Raw genomic sequence first — 17,507 nt, 5'->3', positions numbered from 1 at the left:
TGTTGTACCATTTTTTTCTTCAGATGTATACTGTGTGGCTAAAAGTCATGGTAACCCAGTCAATATGTTGTTGGTCATGGACTTCTGAAGCCCATGTGGTGCATTTCTCTCTCCATACAATCCTGCTGGAAATGGGTTTCTGACATCCCAGATATGACAAACTAATGGCTATCTGATCACCCGTTCTGGTTCTGCACAGGCAATATGACATACACTTCTGGAAATTGAAATAAGAACACCGTGAATTCATTGTCCCAGGAAGGGGAAACTTTATTGACACATTCCTGGGGTCAGATACATCACATGATCACACTGACAGAACCACAGGCACATAGACACAGGCAACAGAGCATGCACAATGTCGGCACTAGTACAGTGTATATCCACCTTTCGCAGCAATGCAGGCTGCTATTCTCCCATGGAGACGATCGTAGAGATGCTGGATGTAGTCCTGTGGAACGGCTTGCCATGCCATTTCCACCTGGCGCCTCAGTTGGACCAGCGTTCGTGCTGGACGTGCAGACCGCGTGAGACGACGCTTCATCCAGTCCCAAACATGCTCAATGGGAGACAGATCCGGAGATCTTGCTGGCCAGGGTAGTTGACTTACACCTTCTAGAGCACGTTGGGTGGCACGGGATACATGCGGACGTGCATTGTCCTGTTGGAACAGCAAGTTCCCTTGCCGGTCTAGGAATGGTAGAACGATGGGTTCAATGACGGTTTGGATGTACCGTGCACTATTCAGTGTCCCCTCGACGATCACCAGTGGTGTACGGCCAGTGTAGGAGATCGCTCCCCACACCATGATGCCGGGTGTTGGCCCTGTGTGCCTCGGTCGTATGCAGTCCTGATTGTGGCGCTCACCTGCACGGCGCCAAACACGCATACGACCATCATTGGCACCAAGGCAGAAGCGACTCTCATCGCTGAAGACGACACGTCTCCATTCGTCCCTCCATTCACGCCTGTCGCGACACCACTGGAGGCGGGCTGCACGATGTTGGGGCGTGAGCGGAAGACGGCCTAACGGTGTGCGGGACCGTAGCCCAGCTTCATGGAGACGGTTGCGAATGGTCCTCGCCGATACCCCAGGAGCAACAGTGTCCCTAATTTGCTGGGAAGTGGCGGTGCGGCCCCCTACGGCACTGAGTAGGATCCTATGGTCTTGGCGTGCATCCTTACGTCGCTGCGGTCCGGTCCCAGGTCGACGGGCACGTGCACCTTCCGCCGACCACTGGCAACAACATCGATGTACTGTGGAGACCTCACGCCCCACGTGTTGAGCAATTCGGCGGTACGTCCACCCGGCCTCCCGCATGCCCACTATACACCCTCGCTCAAAGTCCGTCAACTGCACATACGGTTCACGTCCACGCTGTCGCGGCATGCTACCAGTGTTAAAGCTGCGATGGAGCTCCGTATGCCACGGCAAACTGGCTGACACTGACGGCGGCGGTGCACAAATGCTGCGCAGCTAGCGCCATTCGACGGCCAACACCGCGGTTCCTGGTGTGTCCGCTGTGCCGTGCGTGTGATCATTGCTTGTACAGCCCTCTCGCAGTGTCCGGAGCAAGTATGGTGGGTCTGACACACCGGTGTCAATGTGTTCTTTTTTCCATTTCCAGGAGTGTACATTCGTTAAACCACTGCAGTACTTTATGCATGAAGACACAAATGTCTATCTGATAATGAAGATACACACTACTGACTTTGGAGACTTGAACGGTTGTGTAATTTCTGATATGCTATGACCCATCCATCTTGAACCAATTTGTGTTCAAAGTTGCAGAACTCATGATGTACTGCCATGTTCATCACACACCTTTCTGTAACAGATTGCTCAGATATCCTGTCTGCACTTGAATGATATGCCACATCTAACTGCAAGATTTGCGCATAATAAGTAGCACATCTTTAAATGACACAATCCTTGCTGTGACTTTTGGCCACTACTTTATAAGTGACGAAAATGTTATTACCAAATCTGCATACTTGTAGTAACATAAGCCAGACAACTCCTTCTCCATTTCAGCAGCATCAGTTAAGAGAAAGCTCAGTGGCTGAAATTTTTCCCCTTTCCTGCTGGTTGGCATCTACATACTCACTGAGAGAGCACACCAGAAGATGATGATGAGCCACAAACTCCATAAAACATTGCACCGAGATAACACTTTTACTCAGCTGATAACCTAGGAGGACTTTTACAGTGAAATTTGTCATAATAGTTTGCATGTACATACACTATCATTACATTTTCTTCTACTGTTGCCTTTGTTCTCTTCTCCCCCACCATAATCAGTTTACTTTTTCAATTTCAACAAACTTATTACCTCCTTTTAGTTGTTATTCATACAGGCTAAACCAAATACATAAAAATTAATGTGCACAAACTGCCACCAAATAAAGATGTCCACTTACCAAACAGAAGAGGGATAGAAACACAAACATGTAAAAAAGTTACTGCCTTTTGGAAGCTGAAGTTATATCACGTGGAAAAAAGAGAGAAAAGGGTTGAAAAAGTCCTATCTTTCCAAAAATTTAACAAGATTATTGAGGAACCCAAGTTAGGGGCACTCAGTAGTGTAGCTGCTGTAAGCAGATATTTTCTCTATTCTTACAAGTGAAAGTACTCATTTTGTGCCAACTGATTCACACTCCATTTCATTTTCAAGTTTAAATTCAAACCCTGCGATTCGCCTATTTTGCAAATATGCTTGGACAACTAGATGCTCTTCTCATCAGTGAGTTTGTATTGGTCTTCAAAATTAATTTATGTTGCTAAGGGGGTCTTATATGTTGTTGGTTATGAAATAAGTGACCTTTGTTTGTTTCAACTGTATCCTATAATTTTGGGGACAATGACTGAAATCATTTACTAACTTTATAGTTTGAGAAAGGGGTACAACAGTGGTATCTCCTTAATGGGGGTATGCAAGCAGGGTGGAGCTTTCGAAGCATATTCCAAGTTTATTCTTGATGGAACATATAATTTTACAACTGACTTATTTCAAACAACTACATTCTGATTTGGCAAACTATCCCCTTCCTGTGAGCCATTAACAAGTTACAGGAGTAAAAATCCTGCAATGGTGACACTACAAATCCAAACTATTTCAAGTTTCAGTTCAATGCCATTCTATTCATAAGTTGCAGTGCTGCAAAAATATCTGACTAAACATTCAGTAGCATACACGTTTATCCCTTTATCTTCTTGATTATTTGACACTTATTCACTGTTTATCATATTTTTGTTGCACCATTCAGTCCGAAAGTTGGGTTGCTGCAGCTCTCCATGCTAGTCTATTCTGCATAAATCTCTTCATCTCTCTGTAACTACTGAAACCTACATTCATTTAAAACTCTCTACCCCAGTCAAGCCTAGTCCTCCCTCTAAAATTTTTGCCCCCATACTTCCCTCCATTACCAAATTTACTATTCCCTCATGTCTTCATATGTCTTCCATCAACTGATCCCTTCTTTTAGTCACGTTGTGCCATAAATTTCTTTCTCCCCACTTCAATTCAGCACCTTCTCATTATTAATCTGATCTACGCATCCAGGCTTCAGCATCCTTCTATAACAAAAAGCTTCTACTTTCCTCTTGCCTGAACTGTTTACCACATACGTTTCATTTCCATGCGAGGCCACAAGCCAGAAATACCTCCAGAAAAACTTCCTAAAAGTTAAATTTATATTTAATGTTAACAAAGTTCTCTTTCCTCAAAACTGCTTTTCTTGCTGTTGCCAGTCTGCATTTTTTATCCTCTCTACTTCGGCCATTTTTCATTTATTTTGCTGGATAAATAACAAAACTCGACCACTAGTTTTGGTGTCTCATTTCCTAATCTTTTCCCTCAGACTGCCTGATTTAATTAGACTACATTCAACTATCCTTGTTTTACATTTATTAATGCTTATCTTCCAAGTCCTTTGCCGCTTCTGCAAGAATTACATCATCAATGGCAAATGTCAAAATTGCTATTTCTTGTCCACGAACTTTAATTCCCTTTCTGAATTGCTCCTTGATTTCCTTCGCAACTCACATAATGTACAGAACGAATAACATTGGTGATATGCTACAAACCTACCTCATTCACTTTCAACTATTGTTTCCTTTTAATGCGTTTTGACTCTTACAACTCCGTAACTCTGACCTAAGAACAATAACTCACAAGGAAGCAGGCAGTAGTTTTGGTTGAGATCAGCAATGCATATATGTGTGTGTGTAGGGGGAAGAGGAGTAGAGTACTGAACTCCTTAGAGCCCTCCCCTCCCAATGATCTGTCCTTGGTCCACTGCTGCGCTTGTCACATAAAACATGTAAGTTTGCTGATGACACAAGACAGTGACACACAAACAACATTCCACCAATCTAGAGACTGATGCCAACAAATTACTCTCAGGAGTCCTAAATGATTCTAAGTAAACTCACTGTCTGTTAACCTAAGCATAACTAACTATATCCAGTTCAGCTCTGACCACAAAATCACACAGAAGGTACCTATTGTACAAGACAGCTAGCAAATACAAAGGATGTACCGCACCAAATTCTTAGGCCTCCATGTACATAGAGCAGGGTTAGAATGGATCATTATATCCTCAAGACCACAAAAAAGTTGCCCACAGCTATCTTTGCCATTAGGAATTATTTTTTGGGGCAATTCCCCACATTAACGAAAATTTTCATTCCCAAGGAAAAAGGTTGTCCAACTTACATGCAGAATTTCCCCAAGAACCTGTTGTTGCAATCTTCTTACGAAGCTTGAAGTACTTCTCAAAATATTTATTCTATTACAAGTTTCATGGTTGATAAAACTGTCCACTATGGAACCAATGAAATGTACCATGATCAAAATACAAGATTAAGATTTCATCACAATCGTGTACCTTATTCCAGTATTAAAATATCTAATTCACTGCCAAATAACATCAAAGTTACACGTAGTAGTAGCATATTATTTAAAAAATAAAGATACACTTACTTGATAAAACTTTTTATTCATCAGAAGAATTTTTTAACAAAGACACCTAGACTGTTTATGCATATATTTTTATTATTTGTTTGTTATGTACTGCTGGTCAACAAGTGCTAATCCTTACACACATCATCAGATGGAAATGAAATTTATCAGATACAATGATACAGATGAGAGATTCAATTGATCCCAAAATCAAGACACATAAACAAATACAGTGAGTACAATTAGACAAATACAGAGCACATCAATAATGCATTGGACCACCTTTAGCTGCAATACATACCACAACATCACACTGAGTCGTTTCAATGTCTGATATTGTCCTGAGGCAGAATGGCCCACAAATCTCAAATAGCTACCTCCCAATCATGTACAGCTTGACATGATGGTATCTGTCATTTCAGATAATCCCACATATGCTCTATAGGGGACATGTCCAGCGAGCAGGCTAACCATGAAAGAATCAGGAAATGGCGTAGGAGGTCTTGAGAAACTCGAGCTTTGTGTGTGTGAGTATTATCTTGCTGAAAAAGTGCCCCTAGTAGCCCATGTCAGAAGGATACCACATGCGGTAGAAGTATGTCATCGACATAATGCTACCCCATTATTGTAGTCTACGGTCCCCCAGACTATTATGCCAGTTGTGTGAGTGGTGTGGAAAGTGACAGCATAGGTGAAACTGTACCATTCACCATGCTTCCATCTCATCTGTATGCTTTTATCATCCATCCTCAAAATGAATCAGGATTCATCACTAAACACAACATTTTGCCGATCGGTGGCAGTCCACCTATTTTGACTTGGCACCACTGTATATGGAGTCACTAATCTTTCTGTGTTAATGGCAGTACACTAAAAGAGCAGCTGGATTGCAAATTTGCATACACAAGGTGTCTGGAAATGGTTTGTGGAACAATTTAAACCCGTACATTTGCTTGTATCATGAAGCAAGTCAGTGTAGGATCCACGATAGTTTGCTGCACGATCCTTCGATCATCTTGCCTCATTATCTTCCTGGTCGTGTCAGACCCGGTAAGTTGCGTGTGGGTGCCATCTTGCATCCACTGCTCCCAATGTCAGCTGACACCCTGAAGCCACATATGTCGTATCGATCAGCCCGCTGTTTTCGTGCTGATCATTAGACTCCTCTAAAACTGACTTAACTGTGAGAAATGTTGTCTAACATATCAAATGGCATTCTGCGACTACTAATGTCCTCCTCAATTTGAAATGTGATCGTCAAGTGTGTGATTCATCCACTATTCGCTGTTTAAGTGCGCGACTGCAGTGCAACTGCAGGGTTTGTGGACATGCACAATGACACCAAACCTGGATCGTTTGTATATAGGATCTCACTTCACTTATTTGCAAAGTTTCATGTTTGTACCTTTCTGCCCACTGGATGCACTATTTTCAATGTTCCTGAGTGTATTTTCCTGCAACTCTTGTTTGTAAATTAACTGTACTTCCCCTCATTACATGTTCTATGTAATTACCATTTTCATATTTTTTTACTTGTTCAATATCCTTGTGTCTCATGAGCATAAAAGTATCTATGGAATATGTATATAAATAAAAATAAAATAAAAATATCAAGTTCATACCACACTGAATATCAACCCCTTGATATTTCTGAGCTCTGCAGTCACAACACACCATTTTAAGTGCAGAGATTTCTGATGCAATACTGAGATGAAGATGAAGGTTTTATCCAAAGATAAACAAACAGCAATCACATAGAAACAACAAAACTATGGAAATTTTAATACGAGCGCCCAGAGTAATATTTTCTGAGACATAACACAAATAAATAATAAATTCTTACTGGTTACTGAATGTAGCTTCCAACATGGTAGCAGATGGGCTGAGTGATGATCAGTTTACAATCCACTTAACTTGCAAGGCGTGAGAAATATAGTAGTCCATTTCATCTGTTACAAGCTCACAGGATCGCATTCCAATATAGCAACCAAACACAAACAAAAATCTCACTGTTAGTGAGGATTGTGACAGGTTTATTTAGGCCTCACTAAGAGTATCACACATATTTTGCTACATAATTAATGCACTCAAAATGATTTTCAAATTTAAATAAAGTAAAATCATAGGGCATATTGCACTGTTTTTCAATAGACTTAGCTCAAAGGTGATGCACAACTATGCAATGGGATGACTTCTTAGGTCTAATTTACACTTATACTTCAATACTTCTGATCAATAATAATAATAATAACAATAATAACAATAACAAAGAAGTTTATCAAAAGATAGACTGACTATTAGACACAAAGAGGAAGAGAACAGCTGTATTTTTATGGACAGCTAAAAAGGCTAGATGAAAAAAATACCAAAGAGAATTTTCAAGCTTTTTGACAGAAGCCCAAAAACATCAATGACATGGACCAAAGAATTTACGAAGACCTATGGGAAATGGAAACAAGAGAGGAAGCAATAGGAGAAAGAGAAACATTCCAAGCAAAAGTAAGAAGTTTCTAGGGCTTCCAGGACAATACAAAGAAAAAGACAGGTGCAATAATGATAGAAGAAAGAAAGGGGAAAAGAAAGAAAACTTAAGCTATTTCATGTGGTCCTTCGTAGGCCAAACCAATTAAAAAAATTAAAAAATAAAACAGTAAAAAGTTTGAAAGCTATTAAAATCCACACCCAATATCAACTTTATAAATGTCCAATTACATGATTTTATTGGCCACCTCAACATATAACTATGCTTATCAGCCTGATTACTAAAAACATCTAGGTATATGTTGACAAATATTTCTTGCAAATGTCAAAAAAGCCAAATTTCAACATTGCACTCTGTTTTAAAAGAATTAGTGTAACAGGCATATGTGACTCTTCAGCAAATAAAACTTCACTGATGAATTAATGCAACAAAAATTAGTATACATAGAAAGAATATCATCATCCTCTCTGTTCCCTTTAACAACTGAACTAGCACCAATGACCCTTTGTATATAATTCATTAATATCTACGTATTTCTGATAAACACTAACAGTTTCTTCCAGGCAATAAACATGCAAACTATCTGTTCCTTAGTGTGTGATGAATTTTAATATTAGTATGCCTTCTGCTTATGTTTCCAAACAGTTTTCAATGCATATGGATCAGTGCGTTGTGCAGAAAATTACATGCAAGCACATAGACAAACCCCTGAATATTTGTCAATGATAAGTATCGCGCATTACTTGTTAATTAGGTTTCTTCCACATGGTAAAGGCAAAACACAATGCAACAAAAATATTTTACAGGGCTTGGGGTTAACTACAACAATAAAATTCTAAACATTTTAAACTTTCTCCAAGGATACAAGGAAGCCAAAGAAAGTAAAGGAGTACTTTAGTATTAAGGCAGAAACACGCAAACACTTACCACAATAGGCTCAACGCTTTGGGCACCACTCTGAGGAAGCAAGTCAATGAAAGAATACACAATGACAGATACCTCTTACAAAGCAATGAAAAAATAAACTTATTTCTATGCTAAATAAAATACATATGTACATATAAAGAATTAAGTGTAGTTTAATATTTACAATTGTTGAGAAGCAATGACACATCTCAGTAAATGAGAATAACATGAAACAAAAGTTAAGCTTTTATTCTTTCCCACAGTGGGATTAATTACACATAATAAAAATCACAGTTTTCAATAGTAGAGGGAAAATTTTTTTCCTTATGATTAAGCTGATAAATACAAATCAAATTAAATTCTAGTACATATGACCTGCTTTCTTGTGTTTCCCATACATGGGAAAGTGAGATTTTGTTTTTTATATCAGAGTACTTTATGACCTATTTCTGCAGCTCATCAAACATAAGTTAAACAGATACATAATGAAGACTGAAAGAATTCAGTATTACAATGTGGCACTTCCTATAATCACATAGATGTATTACATTTATCTGTACGACCTTCTGGAATAACATTCTGTTGCTTTTGAAACAATGGAAAGTCGGGCTGGAATATCAACAGTATTATGATACAGACCGGATAGATTGCCACTCACCATAAAGCTGACATCTTAAATTGCAGGCAGGCACAACAAAAAGGCTGTCACATAATGAGCTTTTGGGCAAAGCCTTCCCCAGAAAAGAAAACAAACACACACTTCACACACGCAAGCGCCATCTCATATGCACATGATCACTATCTCTGGCCGCAGTGACGAGAAGTCTTTTTACTGTCCCTGTCTGCAATTCAACATGTCATCCTTATGGTGAGTGGCAATCTACCCTTTCAACTATAGTGTTTCTTCTGCTTTCAGTTATTTCTTTGTGTCTCCCTTTTTAACAAAAAGCAAAAGAAGAAGTGAAAGAGCTACAAACAGGAAATATATCTTCAGCCATGCATATGACAGTTAAAGAGTTGTTTCACAATTGAAGTGGTCTCATTTTTTCGTAAGTGAAGTTAACTCGTCATATGGTCTTTATTCGTTAAAATTATAAAAAACTGAATATGCCATGATGAAAATGAGTCAACAACATACCTCAATCTGGGACACTGTCCTTTTCACCATCAAACTTAGTGATGGAAGAACAAAAAATGAAAATATCAAAACATTTCAAAACAAAGTTCAACATACAGCCCAAACGAATTAACTTTCAAGAAGGAAAGCATTTCCGTAATTGTTCCAACTAAACGATTTCAACATGGTGCTTGCATAGGTACTTGAATAAAAATAAAGCAATTCTGAGTCGTTTGAGAATCCAAGGAGGTAACTACATTCTACATTCGGACATGACATATTTATTCCACATCAAGTGGGACTACATTTGCTTCATGGGGATTGTATATGTGTGAGGGGATTACTCTATACTGCTGCGAAAGAAAAAGGTTAAAAAAAAACTTGTACACGTGGAAATACAACTTTGATTTTGAGCCTATGACAGCATATGCCACCTGGGGAATAGAAGATGTACTGATAATGGTTTCAATGTTGTCCACCAACAGACATTATAGTGGTATACCTACCAGAGTGCCATCTGTGTCTACCCTTTAGTATGGAGTGATCACAGCCAGAAGGCTCAATGTGGTACAGACCATGCCACGGAGATGCACTCGTGGTTCCTACAGCTAAATGAGTGATTTTGAAAGGGGTCAAACTATGGCTTTCCGAGTGGTGGGATGGTCCTTTCAGAGAACTACTGCTCAAGTTGGATGTGCTGCATCAGTTGTGCAACAATGCTTGTGGTCACGTGAACATTCTCACACCTGGAGACAAGGTTCTGGATGTCCAAGCAGCACAGATGCCCACCAGGATCACGATACTGTAAGGGCAGCTGTGGCAGATTGTACAGCTACCACAGAACAGATAAGAGGGTTTGTGAGCCCAGATGTATCAACACAGATTGTTGTGAACTGACTGTAAGACTAAGGGCATGCACATCTCCAGCCTGTCTTCCTCTCACGTTACAGCATTGCTGCGCATGGCTCAACTGGTGCCATCGGAGGATCACTTGGAAGATGGAACAGCACGCCATGGTCTTCAGCGATGAAAGCCGATTCTATCCACATGTACGTGATGTTTACACATATGACATAGACCTGGTGAGCACAGTCTCGTAGAGTACATTTATCCAAGGCACACTCATCCTACTGTTTGCCTTATGGTCTGGGGGTGATAAGCTACAACTCTTGTTCATCTTTGGCATTTCTGGAGGTGATGCTAACCAGCAGTTGGTACACACAGAATGTTGTTAGACCCATTCTTTTGGCATTCTTGTAACAGGAAGGTGACGTGTTGTTCCCACAGGATAATGCACACCCACACATTGTCTATGAAACTTGACATACTCTGCAAGACATGCAGCAACTTCCCTGGCTAGCATGATCTACAGACTTGTCTCCAAACACATGTGGGACACGATAGGGTGAAAAGTGAATTGTGCGACTCATCAACCAACAACTCTTACAGAATTATGTGAACGGGTCAAGCAGGTATGGGATAACATATCTGAGGACAGTATTCGCCAACTGTATGATTGAAGTGATGCCACAGGCAGGGCTTGCATTGCCACCTGTGGAGGCTACACCATGTACTAATATGGGCATTTCAGCATGAGTTGATACCTGGTACCTCAAAACTGCTTGTGCTACTGATCTGTAAATGTAATCACTTCACGTACTCCATGTGCACTGTCGCAACAATAAATCTTGAGTGAATTGGAAAGCTCTAGAGGGATGTAATTTTTTTCCCCCTAGCAGTGTATACAGACTACTGATGGTCATGGAATAGAAAAGAATGAGTACACCAGGGCATCAAGAAGATCTGTTGCCAGATGGATAGTGGTGTGTTATAAGTCTTACTACAGATGCTGAATATGGGGCTGATCCTGCCTTACATCCTTGTGATAGGAACCACCACTGGTGTTCCTAAATCAAGATCTTGTTGATAGGTAATGTATGTATGCTTAAAACAATTATACAAATGATACATACATGTTCTGTCTGCTCCACATGATCTTTGCCTAAGACACTTGAAGGCATTCTGACTCCAAGGGATTTAGCTTTCAGATCCTGTAAGTGAGGTAACCAGCATGGCTTATAATAACATATAGTGCCAAGACACCTCGTCAAAATTTCAAAACTCCAGAAACATCTATTATACATATGCCACTTGGATTAACTATAGGACAAGAAAGGTTTAAATCAACATACGCACACTTCTCTACAGATAATCTGAAACCAGTATATTACATTATTTCCTCCAATACTGTAATAGATAAAGTGGTAGCAACCTTGAAAATATGTCAAAGCATAATACATTAGCCCAATCTGCCTTAATAGACTACGACTACTGTTTACTCCCTTTAGTTAAGAGGTGACCAAACAGCAAAAGAAAAAGGTGGAATCTTACAATCGCAAGGAAAGAATTAGCATATAAATAAGTCAAAGTAATTTTCAGAATTTTCAGCAGAAGAATTAAAAGCTTAAGAGGTAACATTATGAGTGGAAAAGGAACTCCACTGTTTCACACACATGGAGAGTGGATAGGTGGACAGAGTACACTGATGGCCTCTCGGAGCATGAGGAACTCTCTGCTGATATGACAGAGGACGTAATCAGTCATGATTTGGAAGACAGAAGGGATCCTGTGTTGGGAGAGAGTTTCACACAGCTTTGTAAGACTTACGACCAAACTAGGCAGAAGAAATAGATAATACTCCTTCAGAATTTGTCAAATCATTGGAAAAGTTGCAAACAGTTGATTATTCAAGTTAGTAATTAGAATCTATGAGACTAGATACATGTCATTGGTCTTAGAATATCATCCTTACAATCCCAAAGATAGAAAGGGCAGATAAATACAAGAAATAATGCACACTCAACTTGACAGCTTATGCTTCCAAGTTGCTGATGAGACAGTATACTGGAAAAGAAAATTGAGGATCTGTTAAGACGACAATCATTTGGCTTTACAAAGCTAAAGCCAGAAGAGAGGCGATTCTGACATTGTGCGTTTCAATGAAAGCAAGACTTAAGATAAAATCAGAACACTTTCATAAGATCTGACAACCAAGATAAAGCATTTAATTATATAATATCATGCAAAGTGTTGAAAATGTTCATAAAGGTAAGTATAAGGTGTAGGAAACGGGGGTTATATACAGTGTGAGACAAAAATGACTTTACAACTTTGGAATGATACAGAAATTTATTGAGAAACTTTACAGAACAGTAGATGTGTTACTTTGTAGTAAACAACCTCATGTTTGATTCAAATAGTGCATCAGTACCCCCATTCCACCACCAGGAGCACCAGCTTAGTGAACAGTCAATATGACAAATTTCATTGGTGCAGAGTGTGCTCACTGTGCATTTTGGTTTCATGAGGCGAACTCTGCAACACCGTTTGGTAAATTTCACATCAAACGTAAGTCCAAAATGACTTTACACAGGGTGTATAAGTGGACAAGGAAAAAAAATTCCCGGGTTATTCCCGGATATCCTGTTTAAAAAAATATACTTTTTCCCAGGTAAAAATACACTTTTTTTGGTACTAAGTGACAGTAGGTTTTCTGTAGATTTTTCCTTTGGAACTGTAAAACTTATCAATCCTTTGAATGGTTAACGTTTTATACACTGGTGTAGAACTTCCGGGAAAAAAATTCTGGGAGAGAAAAGTTTTGAGGACTTTTGTTGAAACAAAGGAGATGCGTTTTGGAAAGACCTTTGCTGTGCAGCAACATATATGCTGCATATTTTTGTATTATGAAAGTATAAATTTGAATTACACCAGACACAGCACGTTAGTTTCCGGAGTGTTGAAATCGAGATTGCGATGTCATTTTGTAAGCTAGTCATATCTCTTGTCACGTGATCTCGCCCGCCGATGACAGCAGATATTCAGAGCATAGGACACATGTTATAGTCAGCCAATAGCAAGATCACTGTTACGTAGAGCAAACGCACAAAGGGGAAAAGTTGATAGTTTACATTACTATACATACTATACCTATAAGAAAAGCTAAGCTTTCACAGATAATATTGGTCTCGAAGATTACTAAGTTACAAAGGAAGCTAAGTTTTCACATGTAACATTGATCTTTTTTTGCGTGTGTTATCCTTTAAGACACATCACACAAATGTGCCAGTCAATTTAAAATAATATCTTAAATGTTTGGTCTTCTGGGCTCGAAATTCTTGTAAGTAGCTGTTCCTCAAAGTGTTCAGTTTTAAACGCTCTGTGACTTAAGAAATTCGTCCCACTTTCTCACACATAACATAATTCAACTTGTGTAAAAAGAAATTTACTTTGAAAGTAACGCTTTTCGAACCACCGTTCGCAATACTATCCCAAGACTGTTAGAAATAGGTTCGATTTAGCAGTTGCCAGAAAGTGCCAGAATACGCACTATTGCGCGTGGGCAGCTGCAGTGATGTAGGAAGCCCGTATGTATAAAGCACTAAGAGAGCTTACATTACGCCATAAAAGACAACAAGACATCAGACGATCCTCAAAAAGCATCAGAATTTCAGAAACCATACTAAAATGCAAAATTCGGCTTGAAGTGCACATTGGTTTTTTCCAGATTCACAATGAAGTAGGTCCCATCTGATATTAAGCTTTTCAGTGTGGTTTTTGGGATGTAAATGTTATTGGAGTACCAGTACTGTACTATCTCATATTTGGTTCTTTATTATGGCATTGTGCCATACACTGCAGAATATGAAAACGTGCACTTGAAATTCAGCGAACAGTTGGAACTAGCCAGTACTGTGGAATGCAACACTTCATTTCAAATAAATTGATTGCCTCAGCAGAAAGGGTAATAAAGCCAAATTTTTCTCGTTAGCATCTGGCTGCCTGCTGCTACTGCCGATACAACTAATGGCACACTTTCAAGTAGCGGGAAGTGGGAGAAGGTACTGCTCACATGCGAGTCAACTGCGCATGCGTATGAGTCCACTGGCAACTGGTCAAACCAACCTAATGTAAACAGTTGTGACGTCACCATCATAGAAAGCAGTTTATTGTTATGAAGTATTACATAGTCTTCACCCTAAGGCTTTTGACACATTTTTGCTGTTTGCAGACGCTTGTGGGTGCACGGTGTTTTGTTGTTGTCAATGGCGCATTTCCTTTGCCACTACACTTTCATCTTTTCCCTCTCGTTTATATTTTATTGCTGAAGTATCATTCTCCAGTAGGAGGATACAGTAACATTCTTTGCCAGAGAACAAATTTTTACCAGTCAAAATTACAAAAATTTAACTAAAAGCTAAAACAAAAATTCACAGATTTTTCCCGGTTTTCTCCCCGATGAAAAAATTCCCGGGATTTTCCCGGGTCGTATACACCCTGTTACAACTCTGGAAAGATATAGCGATTTATTGAGATAACTTACAGAATCAGTAGATGTGTCATTTTGTAGCAAACCACCTCATCTTTGATTCAAATAGTGCATCAGTACCCCATTCTGGCACCAGGAGCATTAGCATGGTGAACAGTTAATATCACTGCTTTCACTAGTGCAGACCATGCTCGCTGTGTGTTTTGGTTTCACAAAACGAGCTCTGCAACAGTGTTACACATAAATTTCACATCAAATGTACTAAAGAAAGAACCTCAAAGCAGGCTTACAATTTACTCTTTGCACAAGAACTTTCACTGTGACATGACAAATCACTGGGTCACACACATGTTATGCTGAACAGGTCAGGGAGAGCTTTTCCCACAGTCCATAAAAATCAACATGATGTGAGTCTCGTGAGACTGACATTCCACAAAAGATAGTTTGAATAGTTCTGTATAGACATTTACACTTGAAACCGTACAGGTTCACAATGCATAGCACATTAGTGATGCGAATAAGGTTGCTCATGGGGAATTCTGTGTGGAACTGATGCATCGGATAGACAGTGAGGAGACATTCCTGAACACAATAATCTTCAGAGATGAGTCAACATTTCATATCAGTGGGATAGTGAACACCCACAATTGCAGAATATGGGGTAGCGAAAAACCACATGCAACCCTGGAACATGTTTGTGACAGCCCCAAAGATAATATGTTTTGTGCCCTCAATAAACTGAAAGTGTACAGCCCTTTCTTCTTCATGGAGATAACTGTCACTGGTACGGTGTATTTCAATATGCTTGAAAACTTTTTCATTCCACAGAACGATGAAGATGACTGGGGTGGAATGGTTTACTACCAGCAAGATGGTGCCTCCCTTTCCAGACAATTTAGCTGACCTGAAAAACGAATCTACGCTGCGGTTGTGCAAGTTACACCCGATTTCTGCAATGTGTGTGGGAGGAACTGATCCTGGTGGGATGTTTGCCATATCACAAATGGGAATCAGATCAAACCAAAATGACACATGACATTTTTATGTGAAAGTTGAAGTTGTTTGCTACAAAATGACACATCCACCAATTCTGTAAGTTATCTCAATAAATTTCTATATCATACCAAAGTTGTAAAGTCCTTTTTGACTCACTATGAACACACACATATCCGTCCACACATATACAGACACAAGCAGACATATTCAAAGGCAAAGAGTTTGGACAGAGATGTCAGTCGAGGCGGAAGTGCAGAGGCAAAGATGTTGTTGAATGACAGGTGAGGTATGAGTGGCGGCAACTTGAAATTAGCGGAGATTGAGGCCTGGTGGATAACGGGAAGAGAGGATATATTGAAAGGCAAGTTCCCATCTCCGGAGTTCGGATAGGTTGGTGTTAGTGGGAAGTATCCAGATAACCCGGACGGTGTAACACTGTGCCAAGATGTGCTGGCCGTGCACCAAGGCATGTTTAGCCACAGGGTGATCCTTATTACCAACAAACACTGTCTGCCTCTGTCCATTCATGCGAATGGACAGTTTGTTGCTGGTCATTCCCACATAGAATACGTCACAGTGTAGGCAGGTCAGTTGGTAAATCACGTGGGTGCTTTCACACGTGGCTCTGCCTTTGATCGTATACACTTTCCGGGTTACAGGACTGGAGTAGGTGGTGGTGGGAGGGTGCATGGGACAGGTTTTACACCGGGGGCGGTTACAAGGGTAGGAGCCAGAGGGTAGGGAAGGTGGTTTGGGGATTTCATAGGGATGAACTAAGAGGTTATGAAGGTTAGGTGGACGGCGGAAAGACACTCTTGGTGGAGTGGGGAGGATTTCATGAAGGATGGATCTCAATTCAGGGCAGGATTTGAGGAAATCGTATCCCTGCTGGAGAGCCACATTCAGAGTCTGATCCAGTCCCGGAAAGTATCCTGTCACAAGTGGGGCATTTTTGTAGTTCTTCTGTGGGAGGTTGCGGGTTTGAGGGGATGAGGAAGTGGCTCTGGTTATTTGCTTCTATACCAGGTCGGGAGGGTAGTTGCGGGATGCGAAAGCTGTTGTCAGGTTGTTGGTGTAATGGTTCAGGGATTCCGGACTGGAGCAGATTCGTTTGCCACGAAGACCTAGGCTGTAGGGAAGAGACCGTTTGATGTGGAATAGGTGGCAGCTGTCATAATGGAGGTACTGTTGCTTGTTGGTGGGTTTGATGTGGACGGATGTGTGAAGCTGGCCATTGGACAGATGGAGGTCAACGTCAAGGAAAGTGGCATGGGATTTGGAGTAGGACCAGGTGAATCTGATGGAACCAAAGGAGTTGAGGTTGGAGAGGAAATTCCGGAGTTGTTCTTCACTGTGAGTCCAGATTATGAAGATGTCATCAATAAATCTGTACCAAACTTTGGGTTGGCAGGCCTGGGTAACCAAGAAGGCTTCCTCTAAGCGACCCATGAATAGGTTGGCGTACGAGGGGGCCATCCTGGTACTCATGGCTGTTCCCTTTAATTGTTGATATGTTTGGCCTTCAAAAGTGAAGAAGTTGTGGGTCAGGATGAAGCTGGCTAAGGTAATGAGGAAAGAGGTTTTAGGTAGGGTGGCAGGTGATCGGCGTGCAAGGAAGTGCTCCATCGCAGCGAGGCCCTGGACGTGCGGAATATTTGAGCATAAGGAAGTGGTATCAATGGTTACAAGGATGGTTTCTGGGGGTAACAGATT

General features: G+C 40.4%; 1 protein-coding gene across 9 annotated transcripts in view; it reads right to left on the bottom strand.

Moving 5' to 3' along the window:
- Window positions 1-17,507, bottom strand: part of LOC126260868 (MAGUK p55 subfamily member 7) — a 266,432-nt gene that overhangs the window by 185,841 nt on the left and 63,084 nt on the right. For 8 of the 9 annotated variants that reach the window (XM_049958291.1, XM_049958294.1, XM_049958296.1 and 5 more), the window contains exon 5: window positions 8,374-8,403. The exons of the other annotated variant lie outside the window; for it this stretch is intronic. In XM_049958291.1, coding sequence (XP_049814248.1) covers window positions 8,374-8,403 — 30 coding nt within the window. The remainder of the gene's footprint in view (window positions 1-8,373; window positions 8,404-17,507) is intronic. 9 annotated transcript variants of the gene reach the window in all.

Source organism: Schistocerca nitens, chromosome 5 (genome assembly GCF_023898315.1).
Source record: "Schistocerca nitens isolate TAMUIC-IGC-003100 chromosome 5, iqSchNite1.1, whole genome shotgun sequence".
In the NCBI taxonomy this organism is placed as follows: Eukaryota; Metazoa; Arthropoda; class Insecta; order Orthoptera; family Acrididae; genus Schistocerca; species Schistocerca nitens.
This window is presented reverse-complemented; position numbering and strand designations above follow the sequence as displayed.